Genomic DNA, 27,928 nt, shown 5'->3' on the forward strand with positions numbered 1-27,928 from the left:
CGTTAGCTCACAGCTGGCCCAGGACAAGTTTATGCTTTTCCTCCGATTCGTCTGATCCCAGCGGTATTATGCAGAATACGGTGGGACAGAGTGGAACAGCTGCTGCTGGTGGCTCCGCGATGGCACACGCAGCCGTGGTTTGCTGACCTGATCGGTCTGTTAGCGGGCTCTCCATGGGAGATTCCCCTCAGACAGGATTTATTATCACAAGCACAGGGACTGATTTGGCACCCGAGGCCAGATCTGTGGAAACTGTGGGCGTGGCCACTGAGCGGAGTGCGTTAGTATGTCCCGGTCTTTCTGTTGAAACCACTGAGACTATACTGAATTCTAGAGCAGCTTCTATGAGACGCTTATATGCTTTCAAGTGGAGACTGTTTACAGCCTGGTGTGGAAATCGTAATGTGGATCCAGTTTACTGCCCAGTGGCTTCAGTACTGGAGTTCCTTCAGGACCATTTTTCTGATGGAGTAACACCAGCCACTCTAAAAGTTTACGTGGCAGCCATATCAGCTTACCACGAATACATAGACGGTGCCTCAGTGGGCCGTCATCCACTAGTTTCTCGTTTCATACAGGGTGCGCGACGGCTGAGGCCTTTCCGCCCCGTGCGAGTTCCTTCATGGGATTTATCCATTGTGTTGCAAGGTTTATCAGGGCATCCGTTTGAGCCCTTGGAGACTGTACCGGATAAAATCCTGACACTGAAGACACTTCTTCTTTTGGCTTTATCCTCCCTCAAGAGAGTTGGGGATTTACAGGCTCTTTCTGTTTCACCCTCGTGCATGGAATTTGCACCGGGCTCTGTAAAGGTGCTGCTGCGGCCCAAGCCTAATTATGTTCCTAAGGTCGCATCTAACCCCTTTCTCTTTCAGCAAGTGGTCCTGGAAGCTTTACCCCCTGCTGAGGCTGGGTCAGGAGATCTAAGTCTTTGCCCTGTGAGAGCTTTAAGGGCCATGCGGTTACAAAACAGCGCATGTCCCATTGGCTGGTGGAGGCAATATCTTTAGCCTATGAGGCGCGCGGACTCGCTTCGCCCTTAGGAGTTAAAGCTCATTCCACTAGAGTTGTGGCTTCTTCTCAAGCTTTTCTCAGTGGATCTTCTATGGATGATATCTGTGCTGCGGCAGGATGGTCCTCACCGAGCACTTTTATCAAGTCCTACAGTCTGGATGTGAGGATGGCTCCGCTTGAGCAGATGCTTCCTCGGATCCCAGCTATCAGGTACGTCAGGCGTTTTGTTATAGCGTTCTGGCCGTGCCATACCTTGATAGCATTCTTCTTCTTCAGTCATGAAATCTGAGCGAAATGGCGCGCGGCACCCAGGTATATCATGCGTGCGCATGCGTAGGGTGGTGCCATGCGCCATTTGGCCAATAGGATTGGCGGGATGGTATAGGGCTTCAGACATTCATCACACCGAAGGTGTTCCCATACGTGGTGACGTCACCGCAGCATCTCGTTCCCTATTCAGGGAACCATGGTTACATACATAACCCAGATGTTTTCTCTTGTTTGGTGGGTGTGTCAGAACTGCAGTCCAATCAGCAGCAACATGTATATAAAGCACGCGGTATTAAAGTGAACTTGCACAATGGCTTCAAGGAAAATAATGTACAAATGTGTTCGTTGCAGCTCAGTATACGCAACAACTGAGGATATTAGCAGACTTGTTTGTCATAAGTTTTATTGTAAAAATATAGGATATCAACATGATGTAGTTGTTTATATTTTTAGCTTCATTGCAAGTGAATGACATTTGGTATAGAAATAAGCAATGGTAATTAAGTGCTTTTCCTAAAAATGAGAAAGAAAATACAGGGTATTAAAACCGTATGAACTACAAATAAAGTCAGTATGTGAGGCTAAATAGATGGCTCCGAAATCAGAACAGTGTGTTCAACGCATCACTGTTTCTGTTTAAAAAACATTGTGCAACGTTTTGTTGGGGCTGAACGCAGCCCAGCTTCTTGTTTCAAGAGTTCCTGTTATGACGGTAGTTGCTGGCAATTCCCTAAAATGTTTTGGATAAGAGAAATCAAATGACTGAAATCAGCGTCATTCTGTATCAAGTTATTGAGAAATACTTTATCTCTTGCTGAACATTAATCATTGCTCAAGCCCACTGTGTCAATAATAATTCAGATAGTTTTAAAGTTGTTTGTGTCAAGATTAACAACACAAATATGTAAAAGAGACCAGTCCACAAAGCCTTGTACCCCACCTGTTCTCTGAAACTTTTGTATAAATTAAGCCATTAAATGACATTTAATGAAACTATTATATTTTACACTTAGTTTGGCAGCAACATATATTTTTGTTTTGAAATAAGTCTCTTGTGGTCACAAAGGCTGAAATATAAGTTAAAAAAACGTTATTTTAATAAAATGTAATTTGTTGTTTTGATCACGGCTGAATTTTCAGCAGCCATTACTCATCTTCAGTGTCACGTAATTCCTTAGAAATCATTCTCATATGCTGATTTGGTGCTTGCATTTCCTCTTATTATCAGTGTGAAAACTGTCGTGCTGCTTTTGTGGGAAAAAGAAATTGGGGAAGCTGTGATACTTTGCTTTCTGCTGCTGAATTTCCAGCAGCCATTGTGTGATTGGTTGAACGACAGAACATACAGCCTTTATTTGAAATAGAAAAAGTATAAATAAACTGACATGAAATATTGATATCATTTGAAATTATTTGTCAGTTGTCTAGTTTAATGCTCATTATACAAAATAAAATATTGTACTACTGAAAGCCATTGACCAATCAGAATGAAGTATGCCAAAAGACATCTAATCATATCATTTATTTAGACTAAGCATTTATAGCTTGATTAGTTGGGGAGAACATGAAGTGCCTCAGCCAGATGGAGTTTGATTCTGGCCAAGTTAACACTGGGTTCCCATGGGCTCTGACTTGTAAATGAAAGTGGTGAAAGACTTTGCATGAAGATGCTGATCAACATGGAAAGATGTGTCTGGGCACGCTTTCCTCATTGAATGACTGATGTATGGAGACGAGTGCACAAGGCAGTACCAGGGGCATGGAAGATTCGAGTCAATGCAAGAACAATGTATTTGAGCTCCTTTTCTACTAGAACACAAATCTGACTCACATTAGACATGCAAACCTTAAAGTTGAGCTGTTTTTCCAATAGTCATTGGAGTTTGAGTTTATTATTTGCTAGAAACATGACCTAATGTGAAACAAGCCTCAAACAAAAAGAGATCTCATAACTACTAAAATTTAAGAATGGTTGTATAAAGCTGGAAAGGATTATAAAAGTATTTCTGAAAGCTTTCTGTTCATCAGTTCTCAGTGAGACAAAAATGTCTATAAATAGAGAAAGTTCAGCACGGTTTCTACTCCCTAAGTGGGCATCCTGCATGATGATTGAAAGAGCATGGCACAATATATATATCTATATATATATCTATATATATATCTATATATATATCTATATATATATATATATATATATATATATATATATATCTATATATATATATATATATATATATATATATATATATATATATCTATATATATATATATATATATATATATATATATATATATATTCATTGAATGGCTCAAAATATATTCTTTCCTCAGCAGAGGTGTCCGAGACAGAACAAGGTTGATCCGTCGCCTTGAGAACAACCTGAAACCCTTGTGTATCTCCTGTTTTACTGTGTCTCCTTTATCTATACACCTTTTACCTGTTTCTTTATTATTCTCAGGTAGGTAAGGAAAGTCGACCCTGGACAAAACTATAAGTATTCCAAAAATACTTACAACTAGCTCAGTAGACTTCCTTGTGGTCAGTTCTTGCTTACAGCTCTTAAATTACTACTCTTGCAGACCATAACTTGTCAATAATAAAATACAAGTTTTATTAAAGTTAACGAAAGTTATATCAAAGTACAATAGTAAAGTTACAAAATCAAGGTATAATCAGCTGGTATCAGGCGTCGAGGGATACTGTGCTTGTTCAGTATCCGTCGGTCGAGTCTCTCTCTCAGTCTTTTATACCCAGACGTCGAACGCTGGCTCTTCTGATGTCATCACCTGGAGTGCTGCCAACTCCTCTGCCAAGGCTTTCAGTTGTTTACGTCGCATTGCTTTAGCCCTTTTCCTCTTCTTTTTCCTCTTAACCGTCTGTGAAATACACCTTAAATACTATATTGTCCATTTATCATAAAAACTATTTCTAATACATAAGTGTTTCTACTCTAAATCATTCACTACATACATTTCATGTAAGTAAGCAGTTTTCTTAATGTTAGTGAAGTTACACAATACATTTTCCATATAGCATTAATCACAGGGTTACCTCTTTGTAAAGCAAAAGCATTATTACTACTTAGGTTACAGTATACCTGTTTATAGCAAATTAAGCATTAATCAAGACAGTATAATTGCAAAATCATCATCTCCATTAACACTGTCTTTTTAAGAATATAGAATACACTTTGAAAATTATCCATTTGACTATGAAGGCACATTTGGTTTGGACAGCCAACCAGCTGCTGCTGGGGGTTTACTCAGTTTTATGTTGGTCTCTATGCAGGAATCATGGTTTTCCCACATCCACTGTGATTTTGGTGAATAGCTGGTCTTTCTCGATTTTAACAACCTTATACGTTAATGAATTGATCCCATCTCTTGCCATTGTTTGCCTTGTGTGAGAGATTTGTTTAAACCTGTGACAGGAAATGACAATTAACCTTACCCAAAGCAGGACAATCTATAACCTTTTACATGTCATTTTAAATCATTAAAAAAATCAGGCATTCAACTTATCACTTTCAATTATGTGTATGTAACAAAGTACTTTTTCACTCCCACGCAATTTCACCTTTTAATTGTGGCAATGTATTTAACCAGTGAGATTATCAGAGTACTTTACAGCTGTAATATTTGTAAGTACCTCTGTGGATTGGGCTGGTTATTTTTGTCTCGATCATGGTGGATCATTCTATATCTTCCAATGATCCCATCAGGCCTTGATATAGACATCCCTTTGGAGTCAATCCTGTGAAAACATGCAGCTCATATCAGCCTCTTTTCAGTCAATAATTAATACATCTGATTTAAACCGTATTGGTTTAGACCCATTATAAGTGGAAGAGAACAACATTGGACCCCAATGAAAAAAATAATAATAATAATAATTTTAAAACATTTCATTTTAGTTGAACCGTCCCTTTAAAGGTGTCAAACATGATAGAAACTGATCTTCCCTCATTCCTGTAGATACTAGGTAAAAATAAAAAAAATACAACTTTATTCAGCATTGTCTTCTCTTCCGGGTCTGTTGTGATACTGTTCACGGCACTGCAGTGACGCTGCTGACGTACGACGCTGCTGACGTGTTTTTCGGGTTTGGAACGACATGAGGGTGAGTGATTAATTGCATAGTTTTCATTTTTGGCTGAACTAACCTTTTAACACTTAAAGACTTTTTTTGACTTGTATTGGAAAAAACGAGTCAGAGTAGCTGAAAAAGGGTGGGACAGGCACCTATTCACATTGTTCTGCAGTTGCTCTGGGTCGTTGCTAATGCTTTCCTTCACCGGTTGTTTTATCTGCCAGACAGATAACTATAGCAATAGTGAGACTGCACTATCAGCCAGTGTTATTTAGATTCTCAAATATTATAAGCAGTTTCCTTCTCTGGAAGTAGTTTTCTGAATGTTTTACAGCAAAAACAAGGCTGTAGCTGAGCAGCAGACAAAAGCAGGTGATTTAAGTTCACAAAATTTCCCAGTCCAGTGTAACTCTCCACTACCATTTAAATAACTGGTGAAAATCATTATATATATAGAAAAAAAAAAATTGACGTCGCTAATAAGAACATTATTTTGTCTATTTGGTTTAATGCCATTAGTTTTTTGCTGTTAAACGTTAAAAACACAATATTTTTCACATACTGTACATTATTGTTTCCCTTTCTGAAATGCTTAGATTTTTAGAAAGCTCATCATTCTGAAAAGTGAGTTGATTGGCTGATTGACCAGCTATTCAGTGCGTTGTGATTGGTTGAATACCTCAAGCGTGTGACGGAAATGTTACGCCCCTTGGGGTCTGTCTTATCTATTCACAAACAGCTTGAAACAATTCGAAGAGAAAGCTTTAAAGAAGTCTCTTCTGCTCGTCAAGGCTGTATTTATTTAAGAATACATTAAAAACAGTAATATTTTGAAATGTAATTTATTCCTGTGATGCAAAGCTGAATTTTCAGCAGTCTTCAGAGCGACGTGATCCTTCAGAAATCTAAAAATGGTGCTCGAGAAACATACAGAACAACAGAATTCGTAATATTTTAATTAACATTGAAAACAGTGGTTCTTAATATTTCTGAGAAAACCAAGATATTTTTTTCAGGATTCTTTAAATCAATATAAAGAAACTGCATTTTTTAACAATTCTTTCCACAAGTCCTTGCTAAACAAAAGTAATAATTTCTTTAAAAAAAAAAAAAGAGAAAAATCTTTCTGACCCCAAACATTTGGATATCAGTGTATGATTTCTGTGATTTTGCAATGCCATGCTGACAGTACAGCAACAGGAAGAGTGAGGCTTAAAATGGCACCCTCAGCTGAATTTACGTTTCTGTTTTTTTTTTTATGCTGGATGAGAGGTTTTCTCGGTTAACTGCACTAAAGACCACTGAATGAAGCATGGAAACACATTAAACTGTGTTTTTCAATGTAAAGGAGCATTCAAACTAGACTTAAAACTCCATTTCACACTGTGCTTTTCTGCCATTGTTTTCTCACCCTCATGATTTTCTAAACTTGTTTGCTATTATTTTCAGCAAGCAATATCTCTTCTATAATATCTTATATCTCAAAATTCAGATTTTTTCCCCCTCACAATTCCATCTTGCAACTGACATTTTTGGAGTTCATTAAAAAAAAAAATGTAAAAAAAAAAAAAAGGGCTGCATTGTGAGATGAAAAGATTGTTACTTTTTCATTTATTTTTTTATTCCATACCAGAAACGGTTTATAGAACTATAAACTGCTGTTGTATGGTACAAATCTGTGAAGATTTATTTATTGAACTCATTTTTTTGTGTGCCACAAAAAAAGCACTCGGTAGATGGGTCTGGAACAAGATGAGGGTGAGTAAATGAGTATAGAATTTTCATTTTTGTGTGGAGTAACTTTTTTTTAAGATGACTCTAACCTGTTGAATATGTCATCCTCTTCTCCTCCCCAGCCCCAGTAGTTGTTTGGGAAGCCGTTGATCTTCAGATACTGTTCCTTGCTCAGAGATGACACGCCACCAAAGTACTGTGCATATGGCAACCTGTTGGAAACCGAGAGAGAGAGAGAAACACTGAGGAACTGTTGCGTGTGTTGGGTGGCAGTTGCTATGTCAGGTGCAGAAGAAGTGCAGCATATAGCTTGGTTTTGCTCTGCAGGGACATGAGTGTTTTCAATGACGGTGCACTAATGAGAACTGGCAGGGGGCTGAACATGAGCCCTTAAACATCTGCTGCCTCTGTGTTTTGCTGTAAGCCATTTTGACATAAAATGCACAGCATTGTGTCAAAAAAGTAATCTAGTAGTTACAGTAATCTCAATGTGACATCAATCACCACATCCCTTCAACCACATCCCATCACTAGCCTCTAAAATTTTTTCAAACCTGCTATAAAATCACTGCATTATTTCAGTGAAAGACCTGCAGAGGGTTTATGAATTGATGAAAATATAATATTTAATAAAAAGACTATTTAAAATGAATAATTTAAATAAAATGTCTACATTTGAAATGGTTCATTTGTTGACCTGCATGTCAATGTGACCATGAACTGACATCAGAGAACTGTGATCATGCGAATGTGTTGTTAATTATTTAAAATGAACATGGTATAATTGACCGAGATGTGCTTTTGTCCCCAAATTCTGAAGCAGAAATTAATTTACATCGCCATTCAATATTGCGAATACTGTCTATTATATATTGTTCAAAATGAAACTATATGACACACATTCAGATTTTTTATAAAGGAAAATTTGAAAAGAGAGAGAGAAAATTTGAGGAATTAGGGAGAATCAGTAAATTATGAATAACTTACTGCCACTGTATAAATAATTAGTAATCATGCAATTTATAAAAAGTAACTATAATCTGATATGAAAATTTAGAATTTAATATAATCTAATCTATATATATATTTTTAATCTGATTACATAATCCAGATTACATGTAACCAGTAGTAGCCCAGCACTGGTAAATTATAATGTAACTTAACGTTTAGGTGGACTGTCCCTTTAGAAACTGTGAAGTCACGGTCAGGTAAAGTGAACATGCATTCAAAATAACATTCAAAGTAACACAAACTGCATAGAGAGGGAAAAAAGTACATTTAAATACATTACAATTCAAACACAGGACAATTATAGTGGATATCATGCCGGATTTTTAAACAAAACGTCTGTCCAATCTTCACGCCATTCGTTATCATTTGACAGTGCTACATAACTGTCTCCACACAAAGGTGTCTCTGTTTGAACACTATTCTTCATCAGGTTCTGGCCCGCTCTCATCTGACGTTCTTCCACACGCTAACTCTTACAAACTACATCCAGATGCTTTTGAAGTTCTGTGGGGAATAAAACAAACCTCCCAGCTCCTGCAGCCCATGCTAGCAGTGGTGAACGCTATTAAAACCTTATAAAAGACTGCCAACACAGGTTACAAAAGAGCAACACAAGTTTAAAACCTAACCTTTACTGCTTCCTCATTACACACTGTAATTTCAAAAGGACACACGCGAACGCACACACGCATTCACATACAGCATTATTATGTTACACACAACTTGTGCTGGAGTTCACTGGTACAAGCCGCTCCAACAAGCTACAGTTTAATTTAAGACAGAGAGTTGAGCTCTTATAGGCCCTAATGGGAATCATGTGTGACGTCGCTAGAATATTCCCATCCAAACGCCACTCCTTTATCATTTATGTCACGCTTTTATCTAAAGTGATTTATTTATTACAGATCAAAGTCCAGCAGACGTAACCTAATGTTAGGATGTAAGGATATTCTGGATTAAATATGACCTGGTTAAATCAACATCATCTGTGGCCTGCTGTGGATTTCCAATGAAAATAAAGTTGACTCATCAACACATTTACAGCAAATATAATCCAGAATATTATTTTAGGAACACAATGGTCATAGACCAACCACTGAGAATCTGATCTTACAACATTTGGATTTCATATCCTCATATTTTCACATCAAAGCTCATGACTACAGATATCTTAGACTTAAAGTACTGTAGTGATACCATGTTACTGTAGATATAGGTGTAATTTGGTAAATACCATGCAAATTAATGATTTCCATATTCATATACAGTGGTATTTAGAAGAGAGTGTTGTTTTAAATCTCTGTGACTGTATATCTTAATCTATGTATAAGCCTACAGCAATTAAAACTACTGTAATGCAGTATTGCCTGCTGATATCCATGTAAATATGTACACCGCAGTATATAAATTTGCACATGCATTCAGCCAACATGACACTACAAGGTATTTCAGAGATTAACTTGTCCAAATACTATGTGCAAACAAACCATGTTTGTTCCATATCACCTGTGTATTTGCAATCCAAATGAATATAAATGTTTTCCGGCAGATGAAAAAATACACCATTAAGTCACAACATGAGATAACAGTCAACAAAGACCAGAAATACCTGAATCCAAACTTGTCCATAGACACAGACAGATGCCTGGGCTGATTATAGCACTTGTAGATGTTGCGGTCATCCATTGGGATGAGGTCTACATCACTGAAGATGAAACAATCGTAGTCATACTCCTTCAGAGCCTCAGCATAACCAATGTTGAACAGTTTGGCGCGGTTGAACGGATCCTCACCGTCCTGTCATTAAAAGAGAGAGAGGGGTGAGTGGATGGTACAAAGCTAATTCTACATTTAATACAATTGAAATGACATATGAGAGGGTGGAGGTGGAAGAGATGTTTTACAATGTCTATAAAGCAGTGGGATTTATAGCTGACCTTTCGTGCCATAAAAATGAAATGAGTCTTCGCTAGAGTGGGTGTGTTGTGTGTTTAAACAAATAAAATCTGAACATTTGTGCTTGGTGTATGGGAGCAAGTCACTGCCATCGGTTAAATCTTTCACAACATGGTTGGCAGGTGGTAAAAACAGACAAAAACAAAACACCCCTAACGCACAATTTTCCTACACTTCCCTTTTCGAAGTCATAAGATAAACGACAATCTGAATGGGAACATTTTTGAAAGTTATCCATTATTTCAAACATAGGGAAAAAAACAAGTCATCCTTTCTACCATAAATCAAATGCAATCAAATTGAAATTTTTATGTAAATAATGTTTGAAATAAAATGCTAACAATACAGATTTAAAATGGATTATTAAATAATTGCCCATTATTAGTTATTGGACAGAAAGTATTACATTTTAACGGTAAATAACAAAATTCCTACTAATTCTACAATGGTAAAAATGTTTTACTAGATAGAAACTCATTTTTTAGTCTTTGTGTGGAAGTTTCACAAGAATGTCACACAATTCCTTGCACAACAGAAACGTCTGACAATAATAACTAATGAATTTGAGCCGTTTTAAACAAAAAAAAAAAAGACCATAATAATCATAGCGTCTGGCAAAATATGCTAGTTATTGTTACTACGCTAAAGCTAATATGGTATTACCGTATTTTTCGGACTATAAGTCGCACCTGAGTATAAGTCACATCAGTCCAAAAATACGTCATGATGTGGAAAAAAACATATATAAGTCATATATACATATATAAATAATTTATTTAGAACCAAGAAACGAGAAAACATTACCGTCTACAGCCGCGGCCCTCTCGCGGCTGTAGACGGTAATGTTTTCTGTTGGTTCATGTATATTAGTTCATTTCTCTTGGTTCATGTCAAATTAATTTTGATAAATTAGTCACACCTGACTATAAGTCGCAGGACCAAACTATGAAAAAAAAGTGTGACTTATTATAGTCCGGAAAATACGGTATGTGGTATTTGCCACCACTGCCATTATAAAAAGAAAGAAAACTTATCTTAGAAGATCTTATACTAATTAATTAAAGATTAAATTTACAGCAGGGCTGTAAAAACTGAGGGTTTGCAAAACTGGGGTTTGCAAATGTAATTATATTGTAAAATTAGAAGAATTGAAATAAAAAGAATTCAATATTTTATTCACTTACCTGCATGTCATGTGACCATTACCCTGTCAGAAAGACCATAGGAACGGAAATTAAGAAACCGTTTCTGACGGACTGAAATTGTAGTTGCTACTTCCAGTAGACTGATGCAATAGCCAGCTCCAGACGTGCGATCTCCATTATTGTTCAATGTTGTGCGTTCATGCAAACAAATGTGAGTAATCATGTAAATATTTAATTAACACTTTGTAGTTATAATTGTGAATGTCTGGCGAACTGTGGAATGTTTTAGAGATGTGTAATGACGATCGCGATTTGACCGCAAATAGGCGCTAATTTCCATAAGACGCGTTAGTCTGATCACATTGAACACACCTGTTGTTGTATTTCATGCTGCGTCATGCCTTGTATTGAAGTTTACATATATAATATTCATATATTATCTGATAGTTAAATATTCGTTTGTGATGAGTGATTTAATCAGTTATTGATATTTTGTGAGTTAATTTGCAGTGAATATATACAGATGTTGTATTCATATTGTATTCTCTTTATCTGTTTAACAGACCACACACACAACGCAATAACCTATGTCAAATACTGCCATTTGATCCATCACATCTTCAGATGATGTTGTAAGGGATATCACTGCTTACCTGAAAGTAGCCTACTATTAAAGAAAAGCTTGAAAGGATTCACATTGACCATGCCTGATTCTCTAACCGGAATCAATGTACATATTTGTCCGCCAGTAGAACTGAGAATTTAACAAGGTTGACAGAGGTGGTAATCTGCAACATATTGGTCCTTCGAGCCGGATACTGGCAACAGCAAACAATATGGACACTGCAGCTAGTGATACAGCGGAGCCTGTGGTCAGACCCAAGAGACAAAGTAAACCACCTTCACATCTGAGTGACTATGAGGTTGGCTACATACCTCCAGTGGACCCTCCTCCAATCTCTTCTTCTCGCTGTCACAGCCAACATAAGAGCCAATCGAGGAAAACGTCCCACAGTAAAGCCAGCTCTCATTCCAGATCCAGTGGTCATTCCATTATCTCTGGTGTGCAAGCTACTTCTGCACTCACAAGCAGTCAGGCAGCCATGGTGGATGAGAGAATCAAGCAGAGGCAGTATGACAACCTACGTCAGCAGACAGAGGAGGACACGTTGGCAGAAATAGAATATCAGAGGCTGCAAACACAAGCTAAAGAGGCTCAACGTGTTCAGGAAGAGGCTCTCATGGCAAAGGAAGCACTAACTAACCAATTAGAACGACAACGTAAGCTAAAAAAGGCAGAGACTGACCTAGAAGTGGCCAAACTGGTGAATTCTTTGCTCAGCCAAGACTTGAGTGTGGATGATGCAGGTTCTGAAGGATCCCCAGACACAACTGTGCCACCACCACAGTCACTTCATGCCAGCCCAGTCCAGTCTCATGTATCTCCGCAATCTCACAGCCCTGTATTGTCCATGATGCAAGCAAAGCAGACTGTCTCAGAGGCACAGAGCACATCAAGGGGACCATGCATAGTTCAGTCACTCAAAACTCCTCCATTGACATTTCAAGCAACTATGCCATTACAGGAGAATATGTCACATGTCTTGCAGCAGCCAAGCCCAGTCTCAATACCACTACCTCCATTCAACCCTGTGCAACAAGCAGCGACTCAGCTTGCGACACCATACACAGGTAGTGTTCTGATATCACAGACTAGACCTCCTGTTGCACCCATTGCATCAACCTCACATGTGAATACTCCATTACAAAGGCAATCAGCCCCTCTTATGAGTCAGAATCAGCCTATTCCAACCACTCATCATAGAGCACCTCTCTTATCTAACACACCTATCTGCCCTCAACCATATTCACCTCTACCTGTTCCTCAAGCTGGTTACATACCTCAACCCGGGACAGAACTTCTGATGGCAGCAGCCTATGGCATTCCTCGCCCCACACTACCAGTGTTTGAGAGTGGCACTGAAAGTGACTTTGCCTTGTTGAAGTTGGCCTTAGATAATCTCTTAAGTCACCATACTCACATCAGCGAGCAGTACAAATATCAAGTGTTGCTGAGTCACCTGAAATTTGCTAGTGCCCAACAACTGGCTAAAGCATATATGCACCACCCACAGCCATACACCACAGCCTTGCAAGCTTTGCAGGAGAAGTATGGCCAGCCCCGGCAGCTTGTGCAATCTGAGTTAGGTGCAATCATGAGTACACCACCCCTTAAAATGGGTGATTCCAATGCATTTGACTCATTCGCCTTATCTGTCCAGTCCCTAGTAGGCATGCTGAGAACACTGGAAGGTCAAAACAGGTATGAGCTCATGTGTGGTTCTCACGTAGACCGCCTTCTGAGTAAACTGCCACCAGCTTACCGAGACAGCTTCGTAGAATACTGCCTGAGTCATGGAATTCTACAAACTGGTACAGACAGAACCTATACTCTCCCCGACTTAGCATCCTGGTTACAAACGAAGTCACAAGCTAAACGTATCTCAAGCCGAGCAGCCGCTGTATTTCAGTCCGACACTACAAAGTTATCTGGGAAGAGTAAATACACTCCATATCATCGAGAGCGTTCAACACCTATACTTCTGACATCAGAGAAATCTGTCAAGCCTTTTGCACCGGCACAGGTAAAAGTCATTTCCAAGCCAAAGCCCTATTGTCCTCATTGCGACAACCAAGATCACTATCTCAACTCCTGTGATAAATTCAAAAAGCTGACCACTGCACAAATCATCACCTGGATCGCAGAGGGCAAACGCTGTTGGAAGTGTGGTCGGAATCATTCAGCTGACCCCTGTAACCTCAAGCGACCGTGTAAAATCTACAAAGAGCTTCACCTTACCGTGCTGCATGACTCAATTAATGACACCTCCAGAGCAGTGCTTATGGTAAGCCTACCATCGACACAGATCTATCTAGATAGACCCAACCGCTCACAGAAAGTCATGCTTAAAGTAGTCAGAGTCCTCTTGCACAATGGTGGCCGAACAATGGAAGCTTACGCTGTCTTAGATGACGGCTCTGAAAGAACTATCGTCCTTCCCCAAGTGGTTCAACAGCTCAGGCTAAATGGAGCTCCAGAAGTTCTTCCCTTGCAGACAATCCACCAGAGCCATACCAAACTTGATGGGTCCACAGTAACCTTTGAGGTGTCTTCTCTCACCAAACCTACTGAGAGGTATGTGATTCGAAACGCATTTACTGCCTCTGGTTTAAGCCTTGCTGAACATACTTACCCTGCGGCAGCACTCCAGAAAGCATATCGCCACTTGAGATGTCTACCCTTACAGCCAGTTGACAACGTCAAACCCTTACTCCTCATAGGGTCTGATATGCCACACCTCCTGATGCCAGTTCAGCCAGTGCGAAGAGGAGCAGAGAGCAGCCCCATTGCCATATGTACCAAGCTTGGTTGGGTACTGCAAGGCCCAATGTGTCCAATTCAGCCCCCTAAAGGTCTGCAACAATGTTTGCATATTATGACAGCCCCAACACGTGACGAGCTGTATCAGCATGTTGAGCGCTTGTGGCAAGTTGACACTGTTCCATACAATGAAAAGGTCATAACAAGATCGAAACAAGACCAACAGTGCTATAACCTTTTGCAGACTGCCACTGTCAGAGTGAACGTGGATGGTGTCCTGCGGTATGCTACTCCACTGCTGAGGCGCACTCCTATCACTTTGCTTAACGCAGGGATGGAGTCTGTGCTCCCCAGCTTAAGAAACATTGAGAGAAAACTGGCCAAGAATCCTGAGCAAGCACAAGTTTACTGTTCCGAGATTCAAAAGCTTGAATCAGCAGGTTACATTGCTAAGATAGCACCAGATGAGGTAGACAAGTCCACAGAGTCGTGGTTCATTCCCCACCACATAGTGCACCACAATGGAAAGGATCGAATAGTCTACAACTGTTCCTTCCAGTACCATGGTCAGAGCTTGAATGAACAACTCCTTCCAGGGCCAACACTTGGGCCATCTCTGTTGGGCGTGATCTTGAGGTTCCGGCAACATGCAGTTGCAGTGAGCGGGGACATAAAAGGCATGTTCCACCAAGTACGTTTATTACCTGGTGACAAATCGGTACTGCGATTCATCTGGAGGAACATGAACCAGGAAGCTCACCCAGACATTTACGAGTGGCAAGTACTTCCCTTCGGTACGACCTGCAGCCCATGCTGCGCCACTTATGCTCTTCAGTATCATGCCCAAGAATACCGACATACCATGGCTGGATTAGTTGACATTGTGGAGACCTCATTCTATGTGGATAACTGCCTTCACAGTACCCCCGATCAAGGTGAGGCCAAGGCCATAATAGATGGATTGCGTCAGTCCATGCTACAGGGAGGCTTTGAAATCCGACAATGGGCATCCAATGTGCCATCCATTCTCCGGCACCTCCCATCGGAAGCCAGATCAGCTAGTAGTGAGTGCTGGTTGTCTCAGAGTAGCACTGACCTGCAAGAACTTACACTCGGCTTACAATGGAATTGCCTCGACGACACCCTTGGGTATAGAAACCGTGTAGCAGAACCTACTCAGCCCACTATGAGGAACCTGTATAAGACTTTGGCAAGCCAATATGACCCCTTGGGGTTCATCCTTCCCTTCACCACGAGGGCAAAGACTCTGATCCAGGATCTCTGGAGACACAACCTAAGCTGGGATGACCCTATTGAACCCTTACATCTGCGTGAGAAATGGTCCACATGGATTGCAGAGCTTTCCAGTATCACCAAACTACAATTCCCTCGACCTTATGCTCCTGGCAAGTCCGACACTCCGTCCACCGTCAGAGAGTTACATGTCTTTTGCGATGCCTCGGAGAGGGTATATGGATCTGTCGCCTACCTTCAGGTCACCGACGAGAGTGATGAAGTCCATGTCACCTTTGTCCTTGCTCGATTGAGAGTGGCCCCTAGGAAATGTCTATCTATGCCCCGCCTGGAGTTGTGCGCGGCGCTCTCTGGAGCTCAGATGGCCAAAGTCATACAGACTGAACTTACCATTCCCATACACCAAGTCACATACTGGACCGATTCAACCACGGTGCTGCATTGGTTAAAATCAGAATCTTGCCGATACAAAGTCTTTGTGGGGTCCAGAGTAGCCGAGATCCAGACACTGACAGATGTTTCCAGATGGCGGTATGTTGACTCTGCTAGAAATCCCGCTGACCACATCACCAGGGGTCTTACTTTAGCGGAACTAGCTTGCCCCCACCAATGGAGATCCGGTCCTTCCTTCCTGACTCAACCACAGAATAAGTGGCCAGCATTACCCAGTACAGGATCTGAACCAGACCTGAGTGAGATGAAAAGATCATCCTTTGTTGGAGCAATCACAGTTGTTCCCAGTCCAGTGCCTTTAGATATCAGTCAATTCAGAACCTGGAAGGAGCTACTTCAAGCAACTGTGGAGTCCTGTGATGGGGCGGCCAACTCTGACAACTCTTCTGAAGCCTCAAGGTATATACAGGCAGAGAAGCACCTCTTAGCACAGGCACAGCTTGATTCATTTCCAGAAGAATTGCGGGCTTTGAAAGCTGGACAATTCATCTCGACAGACAGCCGATTGAGGTCTCTCGCTCCAGAATATGACAAAGATACTGGTCTTATCAGAGTGGGAGGACGACTTCGTCGTATTGAAACCCTGGCTCCTGATGTCATTCACCCTATTGTTCTAGACCCTCAACATCAGGTCACAAAGTTGCTCATCCAAGACATAGATCAACAGCTCAATCATCCTGGTGCAGAACGAGTACTAGCGGAGCTACGCCGTCGATATTGGGTGCTTAGAGGCCGTGAAGCTGTGCGCAGACACCAACATTTCTGTCAGGATTGCCAATTTTGGCGCTCCAAGCCACAGAACCCAAAGATGGCTGACCTTCCACCATGCAGGCTACGTCTGTTCAAGCCACCATTCTTCTCCACTGGCGTAGACTGCTTCGGGCCCTTTCAGGTGAAGATAGGTCGACGTCAAGAAAAGAGATGGGGGATCTTATATAAGTGCTTGACAACCAGATGTTTACATCTTGATCTCCTTGAACACCTAGACACAGACGCTTTTCTCCTGTCATTACGACGCTTTATTGCCCGCAGAGGGAAGCCCTTTGAGATATTATGTGACAACGGCACCAACTTCACTGGAGGTGATCATGAGTTAAGAGAATCCTTTAGTCAAATGACACCTGAACTTCAGACACAACTGGCTAAACAGCAGATCCAGTTTCGCCATATCCCACCGAGCGCCCCTCACTTTGGCGGTACATGGGAGCGAGAGGTGAAGTCAGTTAAGACTGCTTTACGAGTCATTTTACGGGAACAATCAGTGCCTGAATCTGTGCTGCAAACATTATTAGTGGAAGTAGAGGGCATACTTAATTCCAAGCCACTTGGCTATGTTTCATCGGACATTGCAGACCCGGACCCTGTGACCCCGAACATGTTACTCATGGGACGCCGTGATGCCTCCTTACCACAAGTCTTTTATGACTCCAACGAGCTCTTGGGCAAACGCAGGTGGCGACATAGCCAGGTATTGGCTGATCAGTTCTGGACTGCTTTCATACGCAGCTATCTACCAGAACTACAGGGCAGACAGAAATGGACATCGGATGGCAAAGGGTTGGCAGTAGGACAAGTGGTGCTCCTAATTGACCATCAACTCCCACGAGCACTATGGCCTGTGGGTACCGTGACAGAGACCTATGCAGGAGCAGACAAGAGGATTCGGACAGCTAAAGTCAAAGTCAAGGACAAAACATATCTGCGTCCTGTTGTGAAACTGATTCCACTTCCTCCAAAGAGGGATGGGGATAAAGACACTTTGGATGGCCTTTCTTAAGGGCTACAATTAGCCTGCGGGTAATTGGGGGCGGCAATGTCAGAAAGACCATAGGAACGGAAATTAAGAAACCGTTTCTGACGGACTGAAATTGTAGTTGCTACTTCCAGTAGACTGATGCAATAGCCAGCTCCAGACGTGCGATCTCCATTATTGTTCAATGTTGTGCGTTCATGCAAACAAATGTGAGTAATCATGTAAATATTTAATTAACACTTTGTAGTTATAATTGTGAATGTCTGGCGAACTGTGGAATGTTTTAGAGATGTGTAATGACGATCGCGATTTGACCGCAAATAGGCGCTAATTTCCATAAGACGCGTTAGTCTGATCACATTGAACACACCTGTTGTTGTATTTCATGCTGCGTCATGCCTTGTATTGAAGTTTACATATATAATATTCATATATTATCTGATAGTTAAATATTCGTTTGTGATGAGTGATTTAATCAGTTATTGATATTTTGTGAGTTAATTTGCAGTGAATATATACAGATGTTGTATTCATATTGTATTCTCTTTATCTGTTTAACAGACCACACACACAACGCAATAACCTATGTCAAATACTGCCATTTGATCCATCACATCTTCAGATGATGTTGTAAGGGATATCACTGCTTACCTGAAAGTAGCCTACTATTAAAGAAAAGCTTGAAAGGATTCACATTGACCATGCCTGATTCTCTAACCGGAATCAATGTACATATTTGTCCGCCAGTAGAACTGAGAATTTAACAAGGTTGACAGAGGTGGTAATCTGCAACACCCAACATTAGAGAACCGTGACCAAGCAAATGTGTTAAATTACTGAAATATTTACTTAAAATCTCAGGGGTAGTTCATGTAAATATTAGTTTTTGGCTGAGAAAAAAAAATGTTTGGGAAGCTCTGTATTACAGTAATAAAAATAAGTTCCAATGTTTCTTTGTGTTTTTTAAACGGTGGAACCTGTGGATACCATGGTACATTTTTGTAAAGGAGGTCTTGGAAAGCCCAAATATGACATCCCAACACGACACATTTCCAATGGTCATTCATATCTTTCTGCTGGCTTTGGGCCATGACTGGGCTCATGATTTATTGATGCACTCTCTGTCTGGAGCCCACCTCTTCTTCCTCTGAAGAGCATTACGGCAGCACTTGAGTTTGTGTAATGAAATTTAATGACGGCGGAGCCTCAGGAGCCCAGAGCTATCTGTTAACCTCCTTGCACCTTTCAGAGAACAGCAATCCTCTCTTTTATAACACACAGCAAACTCAAACAAGCTGCCCTAAATGAACTGAGCTATGCTTGTTCTAGTGGAGCAGACGACATCCATAACTAATTCAGAAGATGTGGCCTGTGGATTCAAAGACTGCACTTGGCTTCGAAGAACCAGATCGTCCTGTTCTATGGCAATCTTTTGAATCAACATAATGTAGTGTTCTCACATGTCAACAAACATATCTGATCGTCGACCTGCAATGTGTCACTGGAGCAGGGCTCCAAACCAAAAAAATCAACTAAGGAGCCACTGGCTCCTATAAGAAAAAAACTTAGGTTCCAAATGATTTTTTTAGGTGCCACAGAATAAACATGTTTTATGTGTTTTATTTAAATTATATTTTAACTTTTTAATCATACTGATGTGTTTATGTCTCATCTTTTGTTGACTTTATCAGCATTTTAATCCATCTTGTAGATGACCTGGGAATGAAGGTTCACTTAAAGTGGGAGCTAAATGTCTTTTCCAACTTGAAATATACAGTCATGCGTGGTTTATTACACAAAATCTGTACCAATATCATGGACTATAAGCATCACTTGGCCCCTGAGTATAGTTTGGGGTACTCCTCAATGCATCCTGTAAATGTTGTCATACTCTCTTAAAAATAAAGGTGCTTCATGATACCATAGAAGAACCTTTTTTTCCTGTCTAAATGGTTTCATAAAGAACCTTTAACATTTGAAGACAAAAACAGATTATGAAAAGGTCAGAAAGAGATTGTTCTTCAAAGAGCCTTTGACTGAATGGTTCTTTGAGGAACCAAAATTGTTCTGTGGAGAACCTTTTAAGCTCCTTTAATTATCAGAGTGTATGTCTTTCACACTTTCAGTCTGTTTTTCTTAATTAGTAAAATTAAATTTTATAGGAGGAGTTGAATCATAAATATAGCAAAATGCTCCTCTTTATAGTTACTTTTCTAGATGACTGATGATGGACACCGAAAGGTTACTGAGGTTAATATAACGTTGCAATGTTTACAAGCTTTACACATTTTCTGCAGTTTCAAAGTGTTGTACCAACGTTGAAAGCTCAGCCAAGATGAAGGAACAGCTGATCATAGCTGTATATGGATAGCCATTTTTAAATAAATTTAGTAACGGAGTACTACAAGCGATTTTTAGTGCTGCAAATCCATTTATCCTTTGCTGAAATTTACGCGTCTTCATGGAGAGAGCAGGTCATGGTTGCTTAGCAACGGCAGACGCCTCGGGAGTACAAAAGCCCGAAGGCTTTTAGAAAAAAATCAGAAAGCGGTGCTTTCTACGGGTTTTTAGGCACGCTATGAGAACGGCCCCTTAAAGAGCACCAAAACTGTATTTATTGTTTGAATTTTGTTATGAATTTGGAATAATTTTAAAGCTGGTACTTTGTAAAATAAAAGTAACAAAGCTTTTTGCGATTACTGGACGGCAAGTGCACTTCAAATAATTAAGTTCATGCATTAACAGAACACAGCATGGACTAAGATCTTGTTAAGAAGAAGCCTTATGATTATAAACGAGAACTGTTAACGATATTGCCAATATCCACACAGACGACAGCTTTACCTGTTGTAGTTTATTCAAGTTATGAACGAAATAGACGCTGTTTTTCTGCACTCTCTTCAAGACTCCATCATTTCTCTCTCTCTTATTTCTTTATCAACATAATTATTTAGGAATTATTAAACATGAACGTATTAGTATCAGAAATTGATTTGAATATATTACAAAGAATAATACAATTATTTTGTTAATATTGCTCTATACATGAAAAGCTTAACTTACTATCTTGGAAATAAAGCTTTATAAAGTTTATGTCTTTAAATCCATACTGTATATAGTCAGTTATTTCTCTGAATAAATTCAGATTTCAGAATGAGCAGTTTGTAGTTTGTAATATATGTTGAGGTCGTGTCGGTCTGATGTTTATGGTGTTCATGATGCTCACTACTGTAATTAACGTAGCTTTTTAATAAGTAGGGGAAATTCGCGACATTTAAAAAATAACTGTTTACATGCCTAGGGTGTTTGCATTGTAATAATGTACAGAAATACTTCAAATTTATAAATTCTGACTTGTTAGGTGATGTTTTCTAACTAAAATCATACAATTTCCTATTAATTCAATGGAACGTTTTTGCACACTAGGGATTACCAATATGGCGGCGCAGTGGCTTCACTTTAATGACGTCATGAGCAATCCAGTTCTATATTATAAATCAGTGTTTAAAACTCTTTTTCCCACTAAAACTTCGATGCGCATTCACTCAATGCGCGAACATAACAAAAGATGTGAATGCAAAACAATCAGGAAAAAAGGCATTACATGCAATAACAAGATAACAAGATAACAAGGCCTAGTTGCCAGTGGCGACCTCAGCAAAAAAATTCACTCGCATTTTAATATTTATGGTCGCAAATGCAACCGTTTTAGTCGCAGTTTGGAGCCCTACTGGAGGATTCATTCACATTTTAGGGAGTTAAAAAAAAAGCACATAAAAGGATTAAATCCCTTGAGAAATCAAAACACAAAGAACTGTGAAAGTGAAGCGCTCCATTGTTCATATAGGACAGATGTAAGTAGCACAAACAGATGCACAATTCTGAAAATAGGACAGCAAATTAGAGAGAAAATTAATTTAAAAAAAAGACAATTCCATCATAATTTTCTCACCCTCATTACATTGAATTCAATTAATTTAACAATGTTAAATATGGAAAATTCCCAAACCACTGATAACTGATTGTTTGAAATGGATTCGACGGAGACATCTATTCTCTGAGAGAAACAAATAAAAGAGAGTAGGGATGCACAATATTGGATTTTAGACGATATACGATATGCCGATATTTTCAAAATAATTTTGGCCGATGCCAATACCGGTATATATACAAATTTTTCGCCTGATATATTTAAACTAATTTTATTGAAGAGAAATCCATGTACCTCTTCTGTACTGATTCTACCATAAATGTATTATGTTACAAATGTAGACAGACATTCACACCTGAAAAACAGGTCTTGGTGCTGCTCAGGATGACGGCTCTTAAGATGTGTAATCATATTTGTAGTGTTGAAAGACTGTTGTTTTACGCCTCCTCGCATCACTTGTGTTTTACAAATATTGCAAATAGCAACTTTGTTATATGTTTGACAGATCTCGAAATGCCTCCACACAGCTGACATGTTGTAAGTTTAAGTTTTTGGCGCTCAAGCTACATTCATGGTCGTCGCGCGCGCACACGCCGCCCTATCGGGTTGGCTCATCGGCAGAAATATTCATATCGGCCGATGCCGATGATGGTCATTTTAAGCTTTTATCGGCCGATACCGATGTTGTGCCGATATTATTGTGCATCCCTAAAAGAGAGACGAGAACCGTAGCACAGTGTCTCACCTCGTTCCAGTCTGTAATGTCATGGGTATTTACTGAATGATGACAACAGACCGCTCAACGGTTTTTTGAAAGGACGCCCAGCCTCAAACAGCAGCTGTCTCTACCACAGTCTGGGGAAACTACTGTGTAATGTACCTCGCTTTAGCACTGTTTCACTGTACTTATATCTGATGGTGAGGAATAGCTAAAGAATTCCTGAATTTAGGAATGCGACCAGATTATGGTCATCAGATGTAAATGTTTGAATCCATTGAAAAAAAATACTATTCACTAAATAATCCCCAATCTGAATATTGAGACTCCATCATCTTTTGTTCTTCTCTTACTCGTGAAGCTTGGCACTAGGGCTGTGAAGGAATGGGATTTTTTTCTTACCGCAGTGAAGAAGAAACAAATCCCATAAATAATTGGGCAAAATAAATTTTTATTAACCGGTAATGCGGTTCTCGTCACACATTCTCCCTACTTTTTACTGTGTATTGCATAATGGCCAGCCATGTTGTTCCTCTTTTGTAAATTGCTTTAGATAAAAGCATCTGTTAGTATAATAGAAGTAAATGTACATGGCACGACTTCTTCAAAGTAGGGATGTGAAAAGTACTGGTACTTTTGCACAGTATCTGTTAACCAGTATCAACTTTGCATGCTTGTAATTGTCAAACTTGCATTGCATTCTATCAGTTGTAACACTTTCCTATGAGGTTCCATTTGTTAACGATAACTAACAACGGACAATATATTATTATTTAGTGCATGTTAGTGCATGCTAGCTCAGATCCAATAGATAACATTAATAGATAAAATGTTTGATTTTAATTATGTACAAGTTCATGTTGGAATCAACATCAATTAATATTAAGAACTGCTTTAGAAATCATTATTCATTGTTAGTCAATGTTAACTAAAGTAGTTAATAATGGAAACGTTTAGTAAAGTGTTACCTTTTAAAATATATGACTCGAGTGACTTATATTACACAATTAGTGGAAATTTATTGACAAGTAATGGACGTTTACACGTATATAAAAGTATTTGCTAAATTTAAAATGTCAAAACATTTTATCAAATAATGGAGGAAATAGGAGTCCAAATTAATCATCTGTGCAAATTTTTTTTTTTTACAAGCATGTAACTGTGAAAAAACTAATGTAGTTTGTGAGCTACATTACTCAAAAATGGCCAATAAGAGAGAAATGGGGATTTTGAGAAAAGAGTTCACCTAACAAAACACAAGCCAAACTTCATGCCATGGCAGGCCCAAGTAACAGAGCCTATACATTCCAGAAAACACAGATAGTACAAAACACAGCTTTAAGAGGAAGGAGCTCATCATTAATGATAACAACCAGATTAAAAACAATTGTCTGTTTCAACAAATTAGCACAGATACTTAAACTCTTAACTCCATGTTGACATTAAACTGTACCACAGGCCTATGAACTCTTCTGCAATTGCAGATTCCGCACTCGCAGGTCAAAGACTGCTTTAGATTTACTGCACTGGTTGAAAGACATACCTGGTTGATGACGTAGATGCCGTAGTCCAGCTGCTGGCGCTGGAGGATGGGGTGTAGATAATACAACCAGTACTTAAGTGGCTCGTCACAGTCCCTGAAGGGGATGATGACAGCCACCTTCTGCTGGGCGATGCAGTCTGTGGGTTTAGACCGTCCACCGGGCTGCAACGCTGGGTTCTCGAAGCCCACCAGGCCTAGAGAGACCGGGTAAGAAAACTCTACCCACAGCGGACCCACTAGAAGAACCAAGATGCTTTATTATGGAGACATAAAACTTACTTTTTAAAAGGGAATACTGATATTGGATGATTACAAAAACCAAGTGCTAATTTCTGTCTTAAAGTTAACTCTCTCTCCTCAGAGAACTCATTATTATTCATTGCACTATGGTGTATCCAATAACATTATCATAGTACTATTGCTACAGGCAACAGTGTCAATGCTGTCTAATAAAAGAGAAAGATATAACAAAGCTTCTCTGCCAATTTTTCCATTACAACACAGGGCTTCAATGAATCCAATTAATCAGCATCAGTAGATAATGTAAAAACTACCATATAACACTTATGCAAGAAACATGAATTCGGTGTATTGTCAATAAAGTGTTACACAAAGTGGTAAATGTTAACATCCAGAGTCCCAGCAGCTGTAAAAACATACTTTTGTTATTGGAATCTGGACAGAAGGAACACAAAGTGACAGGTCACATCATTTATTATGACCACGAATTTCTCAGAAATACTACACTGCGCTGAATCATTATATACTGGGAAAATGTAAACTCGTATGTAGATTTGTTATGCAAAGACTTTTTATTTAGAAACAACCAAAACAGCCGAGATGCAAAAAAAAAAAAAAAATTTGTGAATTTAAAACGGTCCAGAACATATCTAGGCATATTTAACCCCAAATGTATAAAAATTAGGGGTGTAACGATAAGCGTATTCGTATTGAACCGTTCGGTACGACGCTTTCGGTTCGGTACGCGGTACGCATTATGTATACCGAACGGTTCGTTGGAGTATTTAATTATATTTGAAAAAAAAAAAAAAAAAAGAGAGAGAGAAATATAATGATATGCGTTCAACAAGGTAGCCCAATAACCCAAACAACGTAACAGGCAACGCCCCTGACACTCCCGAAGAAGAAAAAAACACCATCTTATATGTTTATGTTAGGCTACTCAGCAGGCGCTCGCTCACTCAGTACGCGCTGAAGGCTCGTTGCAAAATAGCCAATGCGTTTAACAGACTAGAAATGAGAAGATCCTCCAATAACCAACAGGTCTGGTGTTTGGGTGCACTTTGGATTCCCTTTAAGCTATAATGGTGATGGCAAGAGAGTGGTGGATAAAAAAACAACGGTATGTCGCATCTGCAACATGACAGGGTACACCAGCGGGAATACAAAAAAAAAAAAAAAAACACCAGCGGGAATATCTGGGATATATGCATCAGTACTATCTGGGAAAAGACGAAAAAAAAGGAGAAACATGCACGCAGCAAACTATCCCTGCAGCATTTAGACACTATAGCTTACAGGGAATCCAACCCAAACACCAGACCTGTTGGTTATTTTAGGATCTTATATTTCTGGTCTGTTAAATGCATTCGACATTTTGCAACGAGCCTTCAGCGCGTGCTGAGTGAGCGAGCGCCTTAGGGGCCGTTCACATATCGTGCCTAAAAACGCATGGAAAACGCTAAGCGCGTCTTTCTCCTCCTTTCCAAAGCGCTCGGGCAGAAGCGCTCATGAGGCGTCTGTCTTTGCTAAGCAACAATGACGTGCTCTCTCCATGAGACGCGGAAATTTCAGCGAAGGATAAATGGATTTGCAGATCTAAAAATCGCTTGCAGTAGCTCTGCTACTAAATTTATTTCAAAATTGCAATCCATATACAACTATGATCAGCTGATCCTTCATCTTGGCTGAGCTCTCAACGTTGTTACGGGAAAGGATGAAGCTGATTGGTTGGTTCTTGTCACATGACCCGCGGTGCGCTTGCGGCATTCTGAAAAGTTGAGATGTTTTTACATTTTGCTGTATCTAAAACGTATCGAACCGAACCGAACCGAACCGTGACATCAGTGTATCGTATCGAACCGAACCGTGAATTTTGTGAACCGTTACACCCCTAATAAAAATATGTATATTTTGAAAAAAGAAAGTAAAGCCTAGTTTTCAGTAGAAAATTGTGGCATACCGGTCAAAAGTTTAGGATCATTGAGATTTTTAATGGTCTCAAAAAAAAAAAAAAAAATGTCAAAGCTCAAAAGAGCAGCATTTATTTAAAAGGAAATGTTTGTAACATTATAAAATGTCTTTACCATCACTTTTGATCAATTTAATGCACACGTTTTGATTAAAAGTATTTCTAAAAGTTTACTTATCCCAAACTTTTGAATGATAGTGTATCGATGTTTCCACAAAAATATTTAGCATTAATTTTCTACATTGATAATAATAATAAAAAAAGTTTAATAATATTTAAAATACTGTAATTTTGACCAAATAAATGCAGTCTTGGTTTTCAATTTTTAAATAATCAAACAACAACTAAAAAAAATGTATTATTCAAAACGTTTGACCAGTATACATTTTAGTTTTCTTACTGAGTGTATATATTTTTTAAATAAATAGCATATAATTTAAAATATATATTATTATTTTGATATTTATAATATAAAATTAAAATGTTTAACTAATAATAATAATATATTACACTCTCTCTCACAAGAGTTGAGAGGTCCGCTCGGTTCACACAGGTTCAGCAGCAGCTCACTCACTCACTCACCCAGTCGAGGCGGACTGTCAGGGCATGTGTCCTGCTTCTGCTCGGTCTTTATCACATTAGACACAGCTGGCACACTGCTCTCCTCTGATGCCACTATCTGTTCGGTCAGCTCTGAACGTATCATATAATATATGACAGTGACAGAGATGTGTAGCAAACATAGCAACACCAATAAAGAGCAAGTCCTGTGTAGATGAATGAAAATCACAGGCGCATCCCGCATTGTAGAAATCCTGGAGATGGCTAGGTAACGTTACTATATATTCCTTTTTTGGGGGTTGGTTGTTATTTACAATCTAACCCAATAAATCACTTACTATGAACTTTCTACTTCCTGTTTTTTTTTTTTGTTCTGTCAAGTTCTGTTTTAATTGTACAATTAAATACAATTTTATATAAATATTATGTCTTACAGAAGCACCCGATTCCACTAAATCGTAAATAAATAATTCAACAAGTTAGGTTATATCACTTCTCCGCTAGTTCCCGTGGTCCACTAACTTTACATCTGGCTAATTTCCTTGCAGTTAAACTACAGCCATTTTACACTCCCGATCATGATCTGGATATTTATAAACGCACGAAAACAGAGGTCAAACACTCCTTCAGATCCCGGTGAATTCAAGAGTCCGCCAACAGAATCTTAAAAACCTACATCTCAGAAATCCCGGATGTTTTACATAATAAAACTCTTTTAAATAATCGCTATAATTATGTCGGGAGGGAGATGGCGACTAGTTTCCGGAAAAAGTCCAAAGCAGTTTTTACAGTAAACGCGTAAGAGTTTTCATACGTGCTGGGGGAGAGTTGAGCTCAGCTTGTGGAAACCTCTGATCGCTAAACACTCTGCAGGCAAACTTGCTGTTGACTTATACCTTGT

General features: G+C 39.3%; 1 protein-coding gene across 1 annotated transcript; it reads right to left on the reverse strand.

The window, feature by feature from the left end:
- Positions 1 to 3,828: 3,828 nt before the first annotated feature.
- Positions 3,829 to 27,896, reverse strand: LOC113057637 (beta-1,4-galactosyltransferase 1-like). Its single transcript, XM_026225079.1, has 6 exons — positions 27,049 to 27,896; positions 24,255 to 24,490; positions 9,729 to 9,916; positions 7,198 to 7,320; positions 4,934 to 5,038; positions 3,829 to 4,706 (listed from the first exon to the last, which is right to left on the reverse strand). Exons 1-6 carry the CDS (start codon positions 27,269 to 27,271, stop codon positions 4,577 to 4,579), a joined length of 1,005 nt encoding a protein of 334 aa, XP_026080864.1. The 5' UTR covers positions 27,272 to 27,896; the 3' UTR covers positions 3,829 to 4,576.
- Between the last annotated feature and the right edge of the window lie 32 nt (positions 27,897 to 27,928).

This window comes from Carassius auratus, chromosome 39 (assembly GCF_003368295.1).
Source record: "Carassius auratus strain Wakin chromosome 39, ASM336829v1, whole genome shotgun sequence".
Taxonomy (NCBI): Eukaryota; Metazoa; Chordata; class Actinopteri; order Cypriniformes; family Cyprinidae; genus Carassius; species Carassius auratus.